The sequence below is a fragment of the Drosophila montana genome, unplaced genomic scaffold (assembly GCF_035044405.1).
Source record: "Drosophila montana isolate Dmon_TW-CO22-7 unplaced genomic scaffold, ASM3504440v1 contig_2481_1, whole genome shotgun sequence".
Classification (NCBI taxonomy): Eukaryota; Metazoa; Arthropoda; class Insecta; order Diptera; family Drosophilidae; genus Drosophila; species Drosophila montana.
The window spans coordinates 542,579-565,381 of NW_026997351.1; the positions used below are offsets into that span (position 1 = coordinate 542,579).

The 22,803-nt window shown below is 45.3% G+C and overlaps 5 protein-coding genes across 6 annotated transcripts in view; 2 read left to right on the forward strand and 3 right to left on the reverse strand.

Moving 5' to 3' along the window:
• Nucleotides 1-11,070, forward strand: part of l(1)G0007 (ATP-dependent RNA helicase l(1)G0007) — a 27,153-nt gene extending 16,083 nt beyond the window's left edge. The window contains exons 3-5 of the mRNA XM_064682330.1: nucleotides 8,221-9,133; nucleotides 10,154-10,295; nucleotides 10,392-11,070. Of these exons, the coding sequence (XP_064538400.1) occupies nucleotides 8,221-9,133; nucleotides 10,154-10,295; nucleotides 10,392-10,989 (1,653 nt within the window). The 3' untranslated portion in view covers nucleotides 10,990-11,070. The remainder of the gene's footprint in view (nucleotides 1-8,220; nucleotides 9,134-10,153; nucleotides 10,296-10,391) is intronic.
• Nucleotides 11,003-12,170, reverse strand: LOC135428374 (platelet endothelial aggregation receptor 1). The gene is made up of 2 exons (XM_064682331.1): nucleotides 11,616-12,170; nucleotides 11,003-11,555 (listed from the first exon to the last, which is right to left on the reverse strand). The coding sequence occupies exons 1-2, from the start codon at nucleotides 12,079-12,081 to the stop codon at nucleotides 11,038-11,040; spliced, it is 984 nt and encodes a 327-aa protein (XP_064538401.1). The 5' UTR covers nucleotides 12,082-12,170; the 3' UTR covers nucleotides 11,003-11,037.
• Nucleotides 12,171-12,338: 168 nt separating this feature from the next.
• Chchd2 (Coiled-coil-helix-coiled-coil-helix domain containing 2) lies at nucleotides 12,339-13,588 on the forward strand. Of its 2 annotated transcripts, none has more exons than XM_064682322.1 (2): nucleotides 12,339-12,519; nucleotides 12,872-13,588. In XM_064682322.1, exons 1-2 carry the CDS (start codon nucleotides 12,473-12,475, stop codon nucleotides 13,329-13,331), a joined length of 507 nt encoding a protein of 168 aa, XP_064538392.1. In that variant the 5' UTR covers nucleotides 12,339-12,472; the 3' UTR covers nucleotides 13,332-13,588. The 2 variants fall into 2 exon arrangements, with proteins under 2 accessions (XP_064538392.1, XP_064538391.1); XM_064682321.1 differs by having other exon boundaries at nucleotides 12,341-12,519; nucleotides 12,869-13,586.
• A 987-nt stretch (nucleotides 13,589-14,575) lies between these two features.
• On the reverse strand, nucleotides 14,576-16,931 carry LOC135428484 (uncharacterized). The gene is made up of 2 exons (XM_064682527.1): nucleotides 16,572-16,931; nucleotides 14,576-16,487 (listed from the first exon to the last, which is right to left on the reverse strand). The coding sequence occupies exons 1-2, from the start codon at nucleotides 16,621-16,623 to the stop codon at nucleotides 14,815-14,817; spliced, it is 1,725 nt and encodes a 574-aa protein (XP_064538597.1). The 5' UTR covers nucleotides 16,624-16,931; the 3' UTR covers nucleotides 14,576-14,814.
• Nucleotides 16,932-17,435: 504 nt separating this feature from the next.
• On the reverse strand, nucleotides 17,436-22,541 carry xmas (RRM_XMAS2 and SAC3_GANP domain-containing protein xmas). Its single transcript, XM_064682608.1, has 3 exons — nucleotides 22,346-22,541; nucleotides 20,720-22,295; nucleotides 17,436-20,458 (listed from the first exon to the last, which is right to left on the reverse strand). Exons 1-3 carry the CDS (start codon nucleotides 22,390-22,392, stop codon nucleotides 17,510-17,512), a joined length of 4,572 nt encoding a protein of 1,523 aa, XP_064538678.1. The 5' UTR covers nucleotides 22,393-22,541; the 3' UTR covers nucleotides 17,436-17,509.
• Nucleotides 22,542-22,803: the final 262 nt, after the last annotated feature.

Genomic DNA, 22,803 nt, shown 5'->3' on the forward strand with positions numbered 1-22,803 from the left:
TCTAAGCTAGCTTTTGCCTAACACCTGTGGGAGCCATTTGTAGCTGTATGTGTACAGACATATGTACATACATATTTGTAATCCTAAACCGTACCGCAGTCTCTTGACGTCGACGACTACGTCAACGTCAACGTCGACGTCGCCGTCGGCTTCAGCTGCGCGTGTCATGTGCTTTGCTTACAGCTATTTTTAGATAATCATAAAACGCGCGCAACACTGCGAGACAAAACAGCGACTACAACAACAACTAAAAAAAACGCAGAAAATAAATACTCGTAAATAAAATATGCAAAAAAAATTCTTGTATTTTCACAGTCGTCGCTGCTGCGGTGATTTCTTCCTGTTGCCGCTTAAAGAGGTATGGGTGTGTGTGTGTGTGTGGCATGGAGATGCTAGTGTGCAGAAATGTCGGTATAGTTCGCACATGGCGGAAGAAAAGGACCTGCAACAGCTGTTGCAGATAAGCAGCTTATTGTTGCATATGTATGTATGTATGTGTTTTCGGCGGACAAGCCCAGCAAATAAATAAAAATCGAATTTAAAAAAGCTGTTAAGCGAGCAGATGGGCAAATTCGCGTTTCAAGCTTCCTCCTACCCACTGTAGACGTCTCACTCATACTTTCGCTTTAACTCTCTCGCGCACTCGCTCCTCTCTCACTCTGTCTGGCACACACACACACACATTCACACTCTCTCGAGCTGCTGCTGGGTGTTATTCACCTTCGGCATCGGCATCTGCTGCTCATAACTCGTTTTGCGGCTTCATTGTTCGCTTTTGCCCGTTTGTTCTGCCTTACAAATGTGCGGATAAAAACAAAATATGCAAAAAACTTCGACCATTGATTGCGATTATTGTTGTTTCGATTTGCCACGGTGTTTTGTTATTGTTTTAAATACATACATATTCACAAAAATATTTCGCGATATTGCGATTTTTGTTTTCGTATTTGGCTGTTGTTGTTGGCTCGTGTTTTTGCTCGTGCCTGCTAAATATTTCTTCATGTTTGTCTGTACGTGTGTTTGAAAGTGTGTCTGTGTGTTTGTGTGCTTTGTTTACATCTTGTACGTATTTTTGCCAAAATAAAAAAAATGTGTTTTTTTTTTTATCGTCATAGCAATGTTGCCACACCTCCAACAAGCAGCGTATAAAACTCACCACAACAGCAGCGCTGCCTTGGCCGCGCTCTCGCACTCGCTCTCTCTGCCACTGCCTCTCGCGCTCTCTGTCAACTCGTGGCGCTTTGTCGCCGCAAAAGCTGCCCGCAAGTTTTGAGCCTGCCCCGAGAAATTGTAAAATTGCTTTCGTGTTGTTGTACTCAACAGCCCAAGAGCACCCGCTACCCACTCAGTTCATCAGACTCAAGCGAGAGCTTTTCCACTCACCCAATCCCGACATTTTGCAATGCAAATGCACTGAAAATTGCATGCGGACATTAATTACATATATGGCCAGACATATCTCATAGATTTGTTCACTGGCGCCAGGCAAACAAAATCAACAACATGCCGAAGCCGCAATACTCTAACTGACACGCTATTATCCATACTCTGATCAATATAATCATATAAGTTATGTCCATGCTTATAATTAAACGTGTTTTTTTTTTGTTTTACTGAAACAGGTTTATTGAGAACCTTAGAGTAAACTAGTCTATCCAGTTTCAATATACATATATCTGATAGGATTGATTGCGAAATATGTGAATTTGAAAAAAAGTCTAATCTCGTTTTTAAGAGTTACTTTTCTATAATAATAATATGCCCATTAGGACGTTATGTGCTCTTGCAAAGTAATTATAATGCCGTTATTTTTAAAGGGTATTTCAAGAAACAGACGTTGACACTGTCTTTATGTTTGAGCTTGTTTGGCATATTTCTGGATGCTCTGAAAATCGCATTCTTTCTTTCTTTAGCATTTGTATAACCTATTATACATATATAATTTTCCTTAAGTACATAATTCTTGGTTGGGTTATTATTATTTTTTTTCTTTTCATAAATTGTATATTTAATTACGCCCGTTTGTCTGGGCTGTTGTCATTGAAATATATGGACGATCATTAAATTAAGAGAAACTGAGAATTACGTAGCGAGTCGCGTGAGAATTCTCCGTCCATGCACTTCCAGTCTCAAGATCAAGCGCACTGCACCCGCCACGATCAAATATGACGGATCTGTGGGTATTACGGAAAACGTAACGCCCCCATTCTAATGATATATCTATGTACTATTATCTCGTATATGTATGTACGGGCTCTTCGTGTAAATTTCATCTAAAACTTGTCAGCCATATAGATAAGCGCTTCTAGGCACATATTTGTGCTCGGCTTTTGTTTTTTTTAGTGACCCATTTGAATGCTATTATTATAAGAATTATATGTACTTGCATACAATCAACCTAAATTTGTATACCCTGCACCCCTTGAGAGCGTAAAGGGGTATAATGTGCTTGTAAGTGTTTGGAATTGACAGAGGAATATATCTACGGCCCCGTAAAGTATATATATTCTTGATCGGAGCGATCAGAGCTTGCCATGTCCATACCTGTCTGTAAGTCGACGGATATATTATTATACATATGTAGTACAAGTTTATCATTTAATTTCTCCATGTCTTCCCATTTCCATAATTTCGCTTTTGAGACATGGTTTTCAAGCGTAACTCGAAAGCTAGATACACAAAATTTCGTATATAGGTGCTCGTATAGCATATATATCTTAGCACAAGACTATACCTTGGATTTGAACCCGAATCACCTTTGTACAGCTGCCCCAATGACTCATCCCTCAAGAGCCGATAACCCCCATAAAAAGTGCTGTGTGCCCTTCAATTAAAATAGACTGTTTACATGTTTTTCTTTATAGAAATGTGTAATATATTTATACCTTATACTCTATTGTGGTTTTTATTTTTATACATTTTTTTTTTCGAACTGTTTTTCAAATACATATCTCAATTTGAATTTGTCATGTCCGAGGCATAGTATTATAGCATTATGTACATACATATCTATATATTTTGTCATACAAGATATTTGTTGGCTTGTTGCCCGTCAAATTCCACAAATGACGACAAAAGTGTTTTGTTTTTTCTTTGATTTTTTGTTCAGATTTTTGCATTTTTTGATTGCCCGAATTGCATTTCCTTTTAGATACGATAAACACATACATATATAATATTTATATTGATTGCAAATATATTTACAAATATGTGTATTAACGAAAATTTCATTGACTTATAAGCTGCGCGGCGCGTGCGATCAATTTTGTCTGAGCCTTATCAATTTATTGAGTTTTCGACAGGCACATTTCCTGCTTCCATATACGTAACTAAAAGCAATTACCCGGCGCTGCACGGGTCGAGTGAATAATTGTTGAAGAAAACGACTCAATGCGCTTGTTTGTTCTTATTCAATTTCCATTTTCGTTCAATTTTAATAACTAAATAAACAAACCCAAAAATTTGTTTTGGATTTGAACCGGCCACTTCTCGCTTGTTAGACCGACGCCATTCTATTTGAGCTCCATTTGCCCACACTTGAGGCTCAAAACTTGTTTTATCGAAAATTTAGGCTTTTCAGCTCTTCCTCTGTGCGCATACAGTCGAAACGCACTGTGCAAATGATTCGCGAATTGCATCCGAATACATGCACATGCATACATACACACCTCTGCTGAAATATACATATATGTGTGTATGTGTAGGTATGTAAATATTTCCAGCAAAGTCACAACCTAACTCAAGTGGGACTCAGTAGCCCCCGTTATCGCTATCAAGATTGATATACTACATGCCACATTAAAAGAAAACGAAGGAGAAAAGAGAAATATAAATAAATAAATAAAAATAATAATAAAACGGAATTCGTAGTACGTATAAATTGATATGACTAAAGGCAACCACTAAATGGCTTGCTTATATGTATGCCTCAAATCGAATAAGACTAGTATCAGTTGAGTACATATAGATAAAGCTACATTTATATATGTACATATACATATGTATAGATGTATGTGTGTGTGTGTGTGTGTGCCCTGTACCGTTAAGTGGGTGTGTGGCCATAGCTCGTGATTTGTCTTGGCAGTCAGTCTTAGTCACAGCTAATCCAGCTGATGCAATTTCCTAAGTCGAACAACGGTTACATATATCCCAAAACCGATTCAACGGTTCAAAGTATTCGTCGCAAAGTTCATAAAATAGACTTTTCTAGGTGTCAGGAGGAGGACTTGCCTGGGCAAAGTGTTACTCTTCTTCTTGCTATCCATATAAACAACAGATTTCTCACACGTTTTCCATTCTTGCGCGTGGATTTCTTGAAAATCGATCAACAGCCTAGCGTCTATATCTATATCTATATCTATATCTATATCTATATCTATATCTACATCTACATCTACATCTACATCTACATCTACATCTACATCTACATCTACATCTACATCTACATCTACATCTACATCTATATCTATATCTATATCTATATCTATATCTATATCTATATCTATATCTATATCTATATCTATATCTATATCTATATCTATATCTATATCTATATCTATATCTATATCTATATCTATATCTATATCTATATCTATATCTATATCTATATCTATATCTATATCTATATCTTTATCTTTATCTTTATCTTTATCTTTATCTATATCTATATCTATATCTATATCTATATCTATATCTATATCTATATCTATATCTATATCTATATCTATATCTATATCTATATCTATATCTATATCTATATCTATATCTATATCTATATCTATATCTATATCTATATCTATATCTATATCTATATCTATATCTATATCTATATCTATATCTATATCTATATCTATATCTATATCTATATCTATATCTATATCTATATCTATATCTATATCTATATCTATATCTATATCTATATCTATATCTATATCTATATCTATATCTATATCTATATCTATATCTATATCTATATCTATATCTATATCTATATCTATATCTATATCTATATCTATATCTATATCTATATCTATATCTATATCTATATCTATATCTATATCTATATCTATATCTATATCTATATCTATATCTATATCTATATCTATATCTATATCTATATCTATATCTATATCTATATCTATATCTATATCTATATCTATATCTATATCTATATCTATATCTATATCTATATCTATATCTATATCTATATCTATATCTATATCTATATCTATATCTATATCTATATCTATAGTATATATATTCCGAATAATTTGTACTTTAAGTATTATATTCGTTACGCTACCTGATAACAAAACAAAAATAGATGAATCTAGAGATAAACCTTAAAAAAGAAAGATTACCTATCTTTTTCGACATAAACCTCTTAACTTCATATATATATATTTTTTGTGATAGATCTCACACTTTATATGCGCATTACTGTATAGATTTCCTCTTGAGAACTTTTTATTGACTTCTGGCAATTAGTAATTGTCGATTTACTAATCAAAATCGTTATAATCAATTGATTGTCGATAAAAATTTTCAATAGAGTCGGAAATGTTTGTTTATTAATTTTCAAGCGGTTTCTATTTTTAACTCAAATCTACAAAAAAAAAGTTCTTCCATTTGGTAAACAACTGACCTAATTGAAGTAATATAATTCGCCCAGGATTGTAAATATCATGTAAAACTTTTATGTGTTTTTTTTTCTTTTAACAGCATAACTTTTACTTTTCGGCTTCGAGAATGTTCAATGGTAAAAATCAAATGGGATGTCGAATCGGTTTCGATTTCGTTGCATTTGATTCCAGTTGTTTTTATTGTAAACATCATTAAGCCCATGTCCAACTTGGACTTGCTTAGTTCCAGGCACTGAAATATTATAGTTACACTGAAAAAAAAAACACAATCGATTCGAAGCGCAAGTGTCAATTGAACTTCATTTTTCTTTTATCATTAGAAGATATGTGGAATATGTTTAAAGAAATAAATAAGGAAGCTTTTTAATAATAATATTGAATAGATAAATAATATGCATAGAAGAATACATATTACATAAACCATTTTACGCATCAAAATTTAAGAAAATTTTCAAGCTCAGTGAAAATTCTCAAGAATTTGATATAGAATTTTGAAAAAATGTGTTAGAATTTGTTCAACTGGAGCTTCGGTTGCTCTTTCATAAAGAAATCAATCGGTAGATAAAGAAATCTATGATATATATTTTTGTTTTCAAAATATTTTATATTTTTCAAGTCAACATTAAAAACACATGAGCTTGAAAGTTTTCGAAATAACGTTTGTCATGCAAAATGTGTATACAAACTTGCATACATACATTATTCACACACACATACATATATATTTTCATACATATGGATATATGTATGTACTTACACACATGCATATATATACATACATATATCTAAATGATTAAGTAGTATGTATTTCTCTCAGCTTAGCTTTTAGAAATTCCATTTGGCACATTTTCACCAATTTGACATACATACATATGTATGTATGTACATACATAGCTCTGAAAGTACGCCTTATCTTGTATTCGCATATACATCCACACATACATATGTATGTGCATGTACATACGTCTATATTCACCATATAACTGTCATATATCGAAGTACACTATCGTAATTGCCGTGGACGGGATACAGTGCTCAACGTCATTTAACGCTCGGCTCCAGAGATAAAATTGAATCAATGCGTTGGCGTTGAAGCGTTTTTATAAAAACAATTTACTCTCAATATGTACGTACATGTGTATGTATGTGTGTGCGCATTATATAGATACATATGTATGTGCATACCTCGATAAGCCGCATAATAAACACCATGCACTGGTGTTTGTGGGCTTGTCCCACCTATTTCTAACCGCATTGCAAACTAATGCGCAATTTGCTTGTTAAGTTGCCCGTGACTCGAAGCTGACCGCTGCTGCAGCAGGTGCTGCAACGGAATTGATTTAACGGCTTCATGAGCTTTTTGCTTGTGCTTTGCCCAGGCATGCATAACATCCCATACGCTCACATGCACACGCGCTCGCACACACACACACACGCACACTTACTCACATACATACAAACAAACAAGCTGCGCACAGGATCTGGCTATACGTCCTCATCCGTGGGAAAGCTGCCTACGTGAGACGCAGCACGTTTGACTTTTGACACGGCGCGGGGTGGCAACCCCGCCCATCATCCAACCAGTGTTCAATCGTGTGTCGACATGTCGATTCATCAAATCGTTAAATCGTTTGAGCGTCAGCCGAAACTGCGAGACTGCTCTCTACTCTGCTTAGGCGAGCGTTCTCTCTCTCTCTCTCTCGCCTCTCTCTGTCGCTGGCTCTCTTAAACGTTTCGTGTGTGGTGAGTTTCGTTAGCCCCAACAATTCAACACGCTTGACGTCGTGGGCACAGCTCAGGATATGCTGCTGCTGCAGCATGGATTTTCATGACTTTGACTTGATGGCTCCCTGAGCCCAGGGGCCGGTGCTCGGGATTTGGGTCATGCTCGTATGACTAAGCACATTTTGGTGGGTGGTGAAACCGTTCCAAGGCCACAGAATCGAGTAGCCTCAAGTAGAATGCCCCAGAATACATACGTGGCACATGCCTGCAGCGCCGTTTTAGTTAATGGACAGTCCTTCATAATTCATATTCGAAGCCATTGACCAGTAGGGACCCCAGCTCACGTGGCGACTTGGCGTCAAATTATTTATGCAACTAAAAATCATTTTCGAATTGAAAATTTATATATTTTTCAGGCAGAATCAGGCATAGATATAATCAGATATAATAGTTAAAGACGCCATAATGCGTATTAAGCTTAATGCATTTGATCGATAACTCTATATAGCACTGATAAATTATCGATTTCAATAGCAGAGTTTTCGATCATATCTCGTGGGTTATAGAAACTAGTTCCATTACAGTTGGTTCTATCTTTATCTTTATATCTCGAATAACGAGAAAAGAAACGGAGAAAACAGAGAAAACCACATATTTTGTAAATGTTTGTAATTGATACGCAGCTTACAGGGTATTGCCTAGTCGTGTTTTCAAGAATATTTTGAACTCTATTTTATCTCGAAACTAATTAGATTGGAATAATATTCCAATAAAATTCCCTTAACTAAAGACCTTCTCCTAATGCATTTAATCGAAAGCTAATCGCATTTATTTGGATTCCTTGCATTTATAGATTGTGGCGCGGCGTCATGACCTGAAGCTGATTGTGACCTCTGCGACAATGGACTCGAGCAAGTTTGCGACATTTTTCGGGAACGTGCCGACATTTACCATACCGGGACGCACATTTCCGGTGGATGTGATGTTTAGCAAGAACGCGTGCGAGGATTATGTGGAATCGGCTGTTAAGCAGGCGCTGCAGGTGCATCTGACGCCGAACGAGGGCGATATGCTGATCTTTATGCCCGGCCAGGAGGATATCGAGGTCACCTGCGAGGTGCTCGAAGAACGCCTCAGCGAGATAGACAATGCGCCCGAGCTGAGCATATTGCCCATCTACTCGCAGCTGCCCTCCGATCTGCAGGCGAAGATCTTTCATAAGTCCGCCGACGGCGTACGCAAATGCGTGGTGGCCACCAACATTGCGGAGACGTCGCTCACAGTCGACGGCATCATCTACGTGATAGACACCGGCTACTGCAAGCTGAAGGTCTACAATCCGCGCATCGGCATGGACGCCCTGCAGATCTATCCGATCTCCCAGGCGAATGCCAATCAGCGTTCGGGTCGTGCCGGTCGCACGGGTCCCGGCCAGGCGTTCCGCCTCTACACGCAGCGCCAATACAAGGATGAGCTGCTCGCGCTCACCGTGCCCGAAATACAGCGCACCAATCTGGCCAATACGGTGCTGCTGCTCAAATCTCTGGGCGTGGTCGATCTGCTGCAATTCCACTTCATGGACCCACCGCCACAGGACAACATCCTCAACTCGCTGTACCAGCTGTGGATATTGGGCGCATTGGATCACACCGGCGCCCTAACCACGCTGGGCAGGCAAATGGCCGAGTTTCCGCTGGATCCGCCTCAGTGCCAGATGCTCATCGTTGCCTGCCAAATGGAGTGCAGCGCCGAGGTGCTTATCATAGGTGAGTCATCTATACATACATATACATACTTACATATATATTGATTGATTGATTGATTGATTGATTGATTGACTGACTTATTGGCATTACGCTGCTTTTATAAATTCCACCCGCATTTGTGGAAAATTGATGGAAAGCGGTTTTATTAAACTTTTCGTTAATCAGCCTTTTTTTTTGTGTGACAGCATTTGAATCTGATATACTGATATACCATTAACGCATCATCCAAAATAATACCCTCTAGAGCACCATTAACAGCCGAGTTGATATAGCCTATTCGGATCGGACCACTATATCATATAGCTGCCATAGAAAAGATCGGTCGAAAAGTAGGATCTTGTATGGAAAACTCTATTGTTTATTAAGATACATATCTTGACCGTGTTTACGAGCTCCTCTATTCTCGCATATCTACAAAATCGTAATTTTACATAAAAGGATTTCTATAATAGCCACTTGCAACTCAAAAACAACGTGAAATTTCCTCTTAATTTTTGAATACATTTTAATATACATACATATGTATGTATGTATGTAGGATGCATTACATTGCGATTAGTTAAAAGTCTCTCTAAATTCTCCATTCCAATTGCACAAACGAGAAACGAATTGAAGAGGAATACGCGATCACACGAACACACGCACACACGCTCACACGCACACACGAACACACGCACACACGAACACACGCACACAGTCACAACACAAATAAGAACATTCGATGTTATCCGTTATTCTTTTTAGAACATTGCGTTAATTTTTATTATTTTGAAGAGAGGCAGAGAAACAAAATGAATTGTCTACTAACTGTAAAACGGGAGACCAGTGGATAGGAGAGGAGAGGCGAAATTGGTTAAGGCATTGCAAAATGAAAAACAAATATACCCTGTTGACTCTCTTGCAGTGCGTACAGGGTATATGTACATATGTACAAATGCTGACCTAACTGGAAATTTCCATTTGGAACCCCGCATCTTGTGTTTTCTTTACTGTTAATCAGGTTTTTCTTTGATTTTACAGTATCCATGCTGTCCGTGCCATCCATATTCTATAGGCCCAAGGGGCGCGAGGAGGAGGCGGATGGTGTACGCGAAAAGTTCCAGGTGCCCGAATCGGATCATCTAACCTATCTGAATGTCTACCTGCAGTGGAAGCAGAACAGGTGAGTCAACTCTTGTGAGAAAAACAGCAGCATGAGATGCTTTATTACAACTCCTTCAATGTTTATCCCACTCTCCGAATCGCTTTGATCCTGCAGCTATAGCTCCACGTGGTGCAATGAGCACTTCATACACATCAAGGCGATGCGCAAGGTGCGCGAGGTGCGTCAGCAGCTGAAGGACATTATGACGCAGCAGAAAATGAACGTGAAGTCCTGCGGCACCGACTGGGACATTGTGCGCAAGTGCATCTGCTCCGCCTATTTCTACCAGGCCGCACGCCTGAAGGGCATCGGCGAGTACGTGAATCTGCGCACGGGCATGCCCTGCCATTTGCATCCGACGTCGGCGCTCTATGGCCTGGGCACCACGCCCGACTATGTGGTCTACCATGAGCTCATCATGACCGCCAAGGAGTATATGCAGTGTGCCACGGCTGTCGATGGCTACTGGCTGGCCGAGCTGGGGCCCATGTTCTTTTCGGTAAAGGAGACCGGACGCAGCGGCCGCGACAAAAAGAAATTGGCCGCCGAGCATCTAAAGGAAATGGAGGAGCAGATGTTGCAGGCCCAGCACGAGATGGAGGAGCGTAAACAACAGGCGGCACAGCGCGAGGAGCAGCTGGCGGGCAAACAGGAAATCGCCACGCCGGGCAACGCAACACCACGCCGTACTCCGGCACGCATCGGCCTCTAGCCTGACCCTCGTGTGTATTTCAATGTGTGTGTTTATTTTCTATTCTCGCTATACATAATAATAAATTGGCCAAAAAATGAGCATGGAGAGTGGCGCGAATAGTTTATATCGCGGATTAGCCGCGGATGTGTCCAGCACGCAACGCTGATTGTCCACAACACGAAATTCGGCCCGACATTGGCACTCGCCCCTCAAACACTGCATCCGGGAGTCTTGCACCCGACTCTCCACATCCGGCTGATGCTGCTGGCAGTCCTCCGTGCGGCGACAGTATGCGCCGTATGGCACAAGGGGCTCACAAACGGCGCTCTTCCGATTCTGATCGTTTTTCAGGTAGTGCTTGATCCGGCAGGTGCAGCGATTGTCGCGGCAGGTGCTGCCGGCGCCGAGCTGCAGCTGGCATTGGGCGGGAGTCGTACAATTGCTGTCAAGTCCAACGCCCGTCACGCAGCCGGTCATATTATGATTGGGCACATAATCCGGAATGCAGGCGCACTTCATGGCCTGCGGCAGGCAAATCGAAGCGCCAATGTGGTCGCAATGCGTATTGTTGTTGCAACTCAGATCTGTACATGCACATGTTGGACGTTAATGTGGTTAGTTTTACTTGAAGGATAGACACTCACCCAGGAGCGCCAGGCACCTGCCCTGTTGCTGCTCAAAGTGATCCCTGCATATGCAGCGCTTTTGCGACAATTGGCAGACGGCAAACGTGTCCGCCCGCTGGCATTGGCGCGACAGCTCACAGGCTCCGTCCAGGGGCACCTGGAGCGGCAGGCAGCGGCGTCTATCCTCGCTGGCCATGTAGTTGTCGGCACAGAAACACTGCTGCATCTTTGTATCGCATTCGGCATGCGGCTGGGTGCAGGGACACGGACCGCCAATTATGTTGGTCAACTTTTTGTCCTTGGGCTGGCAGGCGATGCGCTCCTTGCTGCCACGTGCTACGCACACGCAGCTCGAATCATGGCAATGGCCACCCTCGAATTGTTGGCATTGCGCGTTCGTTATGCAGCCCAGCTCGAGCAGATCTTCGGCTGAGTTTGCGTTCAGCGAACAAAGTGCGAACAACAAAATCAGGTTTAATTGCATTATTAGCCTATCTTTTGCCGTTATCCAGACAGAGTCAAGTGTCGCTAACCGTCGCTAGCCCTAAAGAAAAAATAATAAGTCCCGTTTCCCGTTGGTTCAGGCAGCTAGAACAAGAGATCGTCTCCTTTTTGGATTTGCGCCATAGTGATCGAAAATGTATCGATAGATCGCATATTTGCTAATTGGCCGTCTTTATGGCACTTGCCAACACTGAAATCATCGATAAAATTCAGACATCGATGCTTACCCACATACAACCCTAGTTGTGCAAAGAACTTTATAAAGCAAAGTAATCATCCGCAGCAACACAGTTAAATTTTCGTAAATAACTAAAAAACTTGTTAGTTTCGGGTTAAAATAAATTAAAAATATAAAAGAAAACTTCAACAAAATGGTACGACGTGGACGTTCTGCTAGCCCCCCACCATCAGCCAGACGGTAAGTGGCGTGCTATAATGCACCTGTAAACGTAAGAAAATCCAATTGGACAAAAAGTGCAAGAGACATAAAACAACGTGTTTTTCCTAACTGCAACGCAACTGTTGCAACAAACTGCGATGTGTTGCACAATTATGTGCGCCTTTGTCAATGCGAATGTGATTTGTCAAAATTTAAGGCGACGTCTGGAAGTTTCCGTGGCACAAGGCGTTACGTAACCCTTAAACAGATAAACACGGAAACGGACACTATGCAACGAGCAAAGTTCAAACGCGTAGCAACAGAAACAACAACAGCAACAAGAACGAAAGTGTGTATATATCTGATTTGTGTTCATTTTGCTTTACAGCAGCGCACCGCCGCAGGCTCGCGCCGCCCCACCACCACAGGCACAAGTGCCCGCACGGGCCGCGCCACCACCAGCGGCACCCATGGCCGCCGCGCCACCCAGCGCCGTTGGCATGCCGGCACCACAGCAGCCGTCGATGTTCCAGCAAATGGCTGCCACCGCCGGAGGCGTTGCCGTTGGCTCGGCGATTGGCCACACCGTCGGCCATGGATTGACGTCCATGTTCAGCGGCTCTGGCGATAAGGAGGCCGCAGCGCCAGCCGCTGCCGCGCCAGCTCCACAACAACAGCAGCAGCAGCCATACTATGCGCAGCCGGCACAGGGTGCCAATGAGCCACAGGGTGCATGCGCCTGGGAAATTAAACAGTTCCTGCAATGCGCCCAAGGTCAGTCCGATCTGTCGCTGTGCGAGGGCTTCAATGAGGCGCTGCGACAGTGCAAGGTGCAGCATCATCTCCAATAAATGACAACATCATCAACAACAACAACTAGAAAAACGAACACAAAAAACAACACAAATTATCTTCTCATCGATTGATGGCGAAAATGTTGAGCTGACGTTGTTTTTTCTTTCCTTTCCTTGGTTTTTTGTTTGTTTCAATTAGTTTTACATATGGATATTGTTAATCAGACGGCAAATTGTTTAATTTAGTCAATTGTTCAATAGAAATGCGTGCAACGGCGTTCGCCAGCCCAACTCCTTGGCAAAAAACAAAAAAAAAAAACAAAAAAAAACACCGCTGGCGGCGTCCTTGGCCACAACAAAAAGAAAATTTCCTTGTTTTTTTTTTGTTACCTTAAAATTTCCCTTTTTGCAGCATAGTAAATTTCATGTTTTTTCCCTCTATTATTGTCGTAAATTTTGCATCGAATTGTGAAATGTTCTGTTCGCTGGGCGGCTGCCAAAAAGTGCGGAACACGTGAGCGCTGAGAATGGATGAGCTTGCACTTTGACGACGCACTGCGTCCCGAAATAGTTGCCCTGATTCATGCTGCAGCAGGGGAAGGGATGAGGAAGGGGTGCTGCTGCAAACATCGCGTGCGACACTTTGTTTTTGTTATTGTTTTCATTTGATTTGCTGCTGCGCCAATTAATGCTTGTTTTGGTGAAATGGTGTGACCAGGCGAGGTAAACAAAGGAATCAATTTTGATAAACATGTTTACCAGGAGTGTAGGTGTGTGTGTGTGTGTGTGTGTGTGCGATTAGTCACAGTACACAATCTATCTCTCTCTCTCTCTCTGTCTGTGCCTTTCTAGCATTTTGAATTGCATTTGAAATATGAGGAAAATAAGTGTAATTTTTGCAGGAATTTCTCAGAAACATCTATGGGCATTTCATGGATATAGTTGTTGAAAATTAATCCAATTGGTTTCTAGGTTTTATAGCTACATTTTTGTACAATTGCAAAAAAATGAAATTCCCCACGCAAGTGTGGAAAATTCGCGAAAAACTTTTGTAAGAATTTCCAGATGGAGGTAAACTCACATTCAGAGATATTTTAAACGGGAAAGAAGCTTTATCTTCGGCAAGCCGAAATTTAAGATGCATATATTATATATGTGATATAGATACATATGTATATATGTGAATCAAGTGCTCTATAGGAAGAATCGGAAATGAGCAAATGAAATATTTCTATAAAATGTATGTGAAGTTCCAGCTACAAGCTCTACATTCTTTTAAGTGAAGAGTAAAGTCCAGGCAATTTTCGATTTAACGCTTATATTATCTTATATACAATTGAACGTTTGGCACATAGAATTTCGTAAAACATTTGTATAACATATGAAATAGTGTAAATTTGTTAGTTAACCAGAATTTATAGCAAGTGTTGTTGAAAATGACGAAATTGATGTTGTCTATCCGTTATGCACGATTGTTATTCTAAACAAAATAGTTTCGCCTATAACTTCCGATTCTAATTATTTGTTTTTTGCCAGTACTTTAGTTACCGTCCTCGTCCTCTTCCTCGTCGTCTTCGTCCTGGTCGGCCCTCAAGAGTATGTTCAGCTTGTTCTCCAATATGGCTTTGGCCCGATACGCAGCCGATTGGCTCATAAATATGGCGCGCCGATTAACGGTCGGCGACTGACTGATGTTCCTGATGATCGGATGCCTATATAGCTGTGGGCTCTCCAGCTGCTTCTCGAATCGCCTGTTGTGCAAATTTCTGCGTCCCTCCACGCTGGTCGTGACCAGCTTAAAGAGCGGCGAAATCTTATTGAACGTAATGCTGTCGCCCTGTTGCCGCGACGGCGGCTTCTTGTTGTCCAGCAGATCGCCCAGCAGGGTGTTCAGATTCTCCCGTTCCGGGCGCTTGCTAATCACCGTCGTCATTTGGCTCTTGTTATTGTTTTTGCTCGCAGTTTTGCTTCTGGTTGAATGCAGCTTGAATGATTTTGGCTTTGTTGACTGCTTGCGGGCAGACTTCTGATATCGGGGCTTCTTTGACCGTGTGCTCTTCTCTGGCAGCGTCATCTTGTACGCCTTAATGCTGGGCAGCACCATTGTGGCCGACTTGGAACTCTGCTTGGGCCCATATTTCTTGCCCATGCGCCCGAATGTGTTTTGCACCTGCGGCTGGCGCGGCACCTTGTAGCCCCTGTACTTTTGTGTTATGGTCAAGCAATCAATGTCCGCCGCCGATGGCACCTTCAGTTTGAGGGGCTGCGCTGTGCGCAATGCCCGCAGGCGGGTCTCGAAGGTCTCCACGTTCTGGGACAGCTCCTTGGACTTTAGCAGCGACAATGCTGGCGGTCGTAGCCTGTTCATCAACGGATGCTTGGCCATCAGATACTGCACACTGCTCGAACGTCTCAGTGCGAAATCCTTTTGTGCCTCTCGACGTTTGGCCACTGAGTCAGCCTCGCAACGCAGTGGCAGGAATGGCGCCAGGCGGCGGTGTTCGTTTGGCTTGGGCCCGATTGAGACGCTGCGGAATGTCTCGGCTGCGTCTAGGTGATCCTTATTCTCAAAGAAACGCAGTATGGGCACCATGGGACGCTCCTTCGATGGCTGAGCCTTGCCTGGATTTGGCAGCAGCTTTTGCGTCGGCCCCGCGAGACGCGGAACGGGCAGCGGGGGCGACTCCTTGGTCAATTTGGAAGACCTCAAAATGCTGTGCGTTGCGTCGCCATTCTCAATACCTTTCAGCTTGGTGGCTTCCTCCGGCCTAATTAGATGCAGTGTGGGCACCACCGGGCGTTCCGTCAAAGTCTTGGGCCGCTTCGTCGCCTTGGCCCTGTCCAGCCTGTCGCTCATCGTGGCAAAGCTGCGCTGTGCATGCAAACTGGCCCACACGTTCGACGTCGGCATCATCATCGGCGGCTCGATGCCAATGCTCGAACGCTTCTGGGCGAGCGTCTTCGGATAGTGTCGCATTGTCACTGGCAGCCGGGCATGCCCGGCATTTGCCACACTCTGGGCATCGATGGGCTTCTTCTCCAGAAAGTTCAGGCTGGAGCGACGTCGGATCATGGCCACCGACATTTTGCGCATGAGACGGCAGCGGACAGATCTGTACGTTGACAAAATGGCCGAGACGGGTCCCTCGCTAGAGTTTTGGGTATTTATCGTTTTGGACAGGGCGCGTTGCCAAATCTGACAGCGGTTGAGTGCTGCAAAAGGGAACCAGCATATAACAATAAATATACATATATATATATATAGATATATATATTATGATTGGTGGGCAAGCTCACCCCCATTGATGGGCAGCATTCGCAATGAACCAAATCCTGGCAGATTATTCATTTTGTTGTTTGCTTTAAGCTTTATCCACTGGCTCCGATATAAAGCGACTTGTATTTTGGAAGGACTAGACAATTGTCGCAGGTTTTGATAATTATGTGCAAATATATCGCTTTTCCGCTAAGATTGCACAAAAACTATAACGTTTTGCATTCCAGTAAATTCTGTAAATTGCAAACAATGGGTAATTCTTCAATTTGTACGGCGTTTTAATTTTGATAAATGCATGAAAATGTGGAACTTTTTAAATTGAATTTTGTCTGTTGTACTGTTAAAATAATTTTGATATGAATACTGAGAGACTGGAGAATGAAAAGTGATCAGGGCCTACATGACCTCCTTCCATATTAACGCAACTGTCAAAAAGTTGCCCAAAACCGATAACGATAACACGCACCTTCTAACCGATAGCAAGCGCTGCAACAAGTGTCGCATAACGAACCAAAGCATACTTTTTGGCGCCAATTTTGATTTCGAAATTGGGAATGATGGTCACCCTGCAAGATTATGTCCAATACATGTTGCGTGTTAAAATAATGTATAACCTATAATTGATGTGTATTCAAAATGGAGGCTAAGCAACTGTGCAACGAGCAATGCATACTTTATGGCGCCAATTTTGAATTCGAGCTCAAATGCGAATGATGGTCGCCCTGCAGGATTATGCCTAATGCGTTGCTTAATTAAAAATAATGAACAACCTATAATTTGTGTGTTCAAAATGGAGGATAAGCAACTGCAAGCAGTGCAAACTATTTTGGCGCCAAATTCAAAATCGAATTTCTAGCACACTACACAAGCGAAAACAATTCGCGTTTCTAAAGTGACAATTTATATAAATTTATGACGAATCTCGAAACTTGTATAATACAACTAATTGCGGCAGCGATTATAGAAACTTATTGGCACGTTGCAGTACTTGAAGGCGGCGCTCCTCGCTCGTTTGGCTAACATCGAGCAGACGCTCGGTGCGATCCAACAGAGCTGAGCACTCATCGGCAGGTGAACTGAGGCGTTGTCGCTTGATGATCTGCCGCGCTGGCCAGTTTTCAGCCTGTCGTTCCTGGCGATGATACTGCTGGTGCTGGTGCAGATGATGCTGATGCTGCTGTCGGTCGCAGCGTTTCATGGTGCGCTCCATCTTGTCGAGCGGTTCGTTGAGGACGCTTAATGTCTTGCGCTCAAAGCGCTGTTGCTGGCATTTGTCCAGCGCGGCCTGAGCCTGTTGCAGCACTTGCTCAAAGCTAAGCGGCTCCGGTTCAATTGCCTCCGCTTGATACATCTGCTCCTGCTGCTGCTGCTGCTCCCGCTGCTGCTGCTCATCATCCACAAGTGCTGCTCCCGTTGGCTCCTCCGCTGCCTGCCAGTCGAAGTACCAGTGCGACTCGAAGCAACGCTGCATGGTGTGGCGCCTATAGACAACAGCTGCTGGCAGCTTGGCTGCATTGCGGCGCAGCATATGCTGCAGCCGCTCCTTGGCAAAGATCTCCACAATGTCCAGATAGTTGGGGCTGCCGGCGCGCATCTGCAGCTGCAGCGTTTGTATGGCACGCAGTGCCACCGTCTCCACCAGTGACTCCTCCTCGCTTAGCTGGGCATAGTTCAGCAGCCATTCGCAAATGTCCCGCTGCCTGGCCGGCAGCGGCAGCATCTCCGGCAGCTTGGCCTGCTCGAGCAGCTGGACAATCTGTGCACGTTGTTGACGCGTCTGCCAGCCGGTCACAAAGTATTCGAGTCGATTGGGCAACGGTGTCTGCGGCGGCAGCGGCTCCACATAGCAGCGCAGCTCCTGCGGCAGCTGCGGACGATCCTCCAGCTGTTCGCCCGCCACCAGCTGCAGGCGATGCACAGCCTCATTGTACAGCTGGGCACAGTACTGTGGCGACTGGCGACAGCGGCTGCCAATGGTCGCATCCCGTTGCGCCGCATCGCGCAGCCGCTGGAACAGCTCGTCGCCCAAATGACAATGCAGCCATTCGCGCATCTCCGCCTGCTGCAGCGGACCGCGACTGCGATGCGGCTGCTTGGCCAGAAATTGTGCGGCACACTGGAGCAGGGCCACCAGCTGCAGCTTCTGTTTGCCGCGCGCCATTGTCCGGCAGTCGTAGATGCGATAAGCCCGCAGCGTTTCCAGCTGCAGCTGTTGCGCCAGCAGCGTCTGTGGCGTCTCCTGCTGCTGCACGATGAGCGCCACATAGCCGCAGCCGCTGTTGCGCACGAGGCTGTGCAAACGGTGGCGCGCCTCCAGCAGCTGTTTGGCATCCACAAAGCAAACGATGCCATCGGCATTGGCCAGCAGCTGCTTGGAATGCGACTCCGTGCTGCCCTTCAGCTTGTGCACGCACAGCGCCACGCCGTGCGCGAGTCCATTGATGTAGGCTGCGTCGGAGGCGGCGCCGGTGCCTGAGTTTTGAGCAGCGCCCTGCACCGGCTGTTGCAGCAGTCCGCGATCCAATGCATGCTCCATGACGAGTCCCGCACTGCCGTCGGGCAGCGATAGCAACAGCTTGAAATAGTGACGGGCCCCGGGCGTGAAATGTTGCTGCTGTTGGAACGCACGGGCAAGCAGCTCCCACAGGTCGAGCTTGAGCCAGCACTGATCCTCCATGCCCGCCAGCAGCTGGCGATAGTCGCAGGGCTCGCCCTGGCGATAGCGACGCATCAGGCGCAAAGGTTGCTCCGCTGTACGCATGTCCAGCAATCGCTGGCTCGACTCGCCGCCAAAGCTGAGCGGCAGGCACGCAAACAGCGCCTCCTTGCGCTGCTGGACACGTCGATAATTGCGCCAGCGTCGCCAATAGTGACGCATCAGGCCCATTTCATAGTCGGCGCGCAGCAGACTCCGCCTGACCAGCTCAACGATTTGCTCCTTCAGCAGCGTGTCGTACATGTCCAGCGCATGCCGATGTAGACGCCATTCCTCTTGGCACATGGACGCCAGCTGCTGGTCAATTAGCTCGCTAAGCAGCTGCTTGCATTGGGCCTCGCGTGCCACCGCCTGGCGTTCCACTCGCATACGTTGCGCCTCGGCTTCAGCGGCTGCGGCTGCTGCCGCCTGCTGTTCTCGACGCTGTTGCTCCTCCTTGGCCAGTCTCTGTTCGAGCTGGCGCTGGCGTCTCGCGCGTTCCGCCTGCTCCAGCTTGGCCTTTTGCATCTCGAGCAGCTCCAGTTCGCGCTGCTTGGCCGTCGCTATAGCCTGCTGCAGTGCAGCCAGTTTGGCATCATCGGCGGCCTTTTGTTGGCGCTGCTGTTCCGCCACAGCCGCCGCTGCTGCTGCTGATTGCGCCGGCTGCGACGCTGCTCCGGTGGCGGCGGCGGCTGCAAAACTAAAGCCAATGCCGGAACTCTGGCTGGGCTGTGCCCCGAATATATTGCTTGTAAATGCAGCGGCATGTTGTTGGAGCATATCCAGGCTGTAATCCTTGTTGTGGCTCGCCTGCCCTGGCGTCGAAAGCAGCTGTTGTGCTGGATGTGAATGCGCTTGTGGTTGCGGCGGCGGCGTCGTTGATTTGATCTTCGGCGAAACGGGCGCCGAGAAGAGCGGCACCTTGAACAGATTATCCGTTTGTCCTGTGCTCTGCGTGCCGCTTGCGATCTGTGCGTCTGTGTTGCCTGCTGCTACTGCTGTTCCTGCTGTTGATGTTGTTGCTGCTCTCGATTCCTCCTCCAGGTCCACGCTGTTGGGCAGCTGGTCTCTGGCCGTCCAGGCGCTGCTCTTAAGATAGCCCTGCTCGTTGAAGCTGTTGTGCGGCCGATGATTTTTGTACAGCGATTTGGGCGGCAGCGGCTCGCCGCAAATGCATTCGCCAACGCTCTGATGACGCTTCGATTCCACCAGCTGCACCGAAGAGACAGAGAGAGGGAGAGAGGGAGAGAGAGAGAGAGAGAGAGAGTGAAAGATTTGATACCAATTAGAGCGAGAGCAAAGTTTGTCAAAACATGAGGAACATACGGAATAGATCGGACACAAATGGACGCAAATTGAATTTGACTAAGTATATTCACAACATAGACGCAAGGCAATTAAATCTTCGGCATGCCATGCCCGACTCTAGCGTACAGTGAAAGCTCTATTGAACGACGGATTCAGAGCACTCACCTTGAACTGTCTGCTCAGCTTGTAATGCTCCGGCGTGTGAATGCGCGTCAGTTCCACACGGCCCGATTGGTTCACGTTCAGGCCGCAGCACTCGACAAATTCGATGGCCTCCGCATCGCTTGAGAAGAGCAGCATCTGGCGTATAAATCGGACGGGCAGCGAGGAGAACTCATATTTGCGTGGCGCTCGATAGGCCTGCACTATGCGATGCAGGGCGAGAATGCGCAGACGCATGAAGTAGGTGACCAGGATGCAGGCGCTCAGATAGCTTGTTTCCGGTTCGCGCAGCAGCTGAAAGAAGCGCACAAAATTCGTGTCCTGCAGCGCCAAATAGAATTGAATGGCACGCCGTATTTCCGTGCAGTTTTGCAGCTCCACGGGCAGCTGGGCAATGTCCCAGAGAAAGTTGGCATCCGCCAGATTGAGCAGGACAATATAGCCGCGGAATTCAGCCTCGCGCGGACACTGAACACCCTTCAGGCGCAGATCATGGTACATGTATTTAAGTGTTTGCAGGCATTTCGTTAGATTCTCGGCATTGATTTTCGTATCAAAGACGCTGGGATCTTCGGCGACCAGGCGGGCAGCGCAGTGTATGTGAAAGCGTGCGCATTGCTCCACCAGCTTGACGGCGCCCAGAGAGCACAGCTCCTGCTGTGTGATCTCCTTGCGTATGGAGCGTGTGCGATCCCAAACGAAATGAAACCAATCGCCCAGGTTCTCTGTTTGCTCGCTTATATCCATGATTTCGTGCATCAGATAGCTCATAGTCATGTGCAGCGCCTGCTCTGCGCGCAGCTCGTGCGGCAGCGGTGTCTCCTGATCGGCGCTGCTGCGCGAATACTGCTTCAGGGCGAGCTCATGGCAGATCTGCTCATCGGAGCCCGGCTTCAGCTCGTAGAGTGCCACCTGGCGTTGAAATTCGCGCAGCACACGCTCCTTCTCCGGACACATGTCCGGGCAGTGGCCCTGCAGACGCTGTGCATCCGTTGTGCCACGTCGCTGGTTCAGGCGCAACAGTTTATCCCGGGCGTCCAGCACGCGATACTTCTCCTCGCTGGTGTGAGCCGGCTTGCGCATAAGCGCCTCCAGTTCCAGCTTGGCCGCCTTGTATTGCGCGGGTGCACGCTGACGTTCCCGTTCTCGTTCTCGCTCTCGTTCCCGCTCGCGCTCTCGCTCCCGCTCCCTTTCAACATTGCCGCCCGATGGCGTAGCGACGGGTCTGGGCGCGCCAAAGGCACCAGCTGCTTTTGCTGCGCTCGCCACCTTAGTGCCACCATATTCGTTGCGCCAGCCGGCGCTCAGGGCACTCAGCTCGGCCTGCACATCGGGATCGACCCATTCCTCTGTTTTTTGTGCCGGCGCGCTCTCGTTCTCTGCGTAGCTCATCTCGAACTCGTGTCCGTTGTAGACGTTGCCCTCGCGCAGTGCAACGGCTGCCTCAGCTTCGCTGGCATAGCTGACCGTGCAGGTCATCCGTCTGGGCCGCAGCACAAAGTTCACCAGGTTGCCAAAGCGGCTGAAATGCGTGCGCGCCACAAATTTGTCAAGGAAAAGTTCCGGTATGTTGGTGCATCTGAAATTTGCAAGTTGTTAGCCGCACGCAGCTTGCTCTCAAGTACTTACAGCAGTGTCTTGTAGTTGTAGGCTGCGCCAGAGCGAGCTTCCGCCATATCAAAACAAAAAAAAATCAAATAAAAGCAATTAGTAGACGAATATCGTTTTTATATTGGCCAATATGTAAATTCGCAACTAGTTTCGTTTTTACTTGCGGTGGCCAAACAGAATTTTTGTATTTGCCGACTTCGGTCACACTGAATAATTGTTGTTGCCTAGAATATGCATCGTTTGAGTTTTAAAATTATATTCGATAACTTACATAGTCTTGATTGAAATATGGTCACTCAAAATTGCATTGTTACACTGGTCACAAGTTTGCGCGGCAAGATTTTTGATACTTTTATTGTAGCAATTAAAGAGCTCAATTGGCCGCAATAATTATCATTGTGTTATTGGCAACATTACCATTTAAAATGCGATAATACAAACAAGTAAACCCTTACCTCAATTTTGGATTGTAAAAT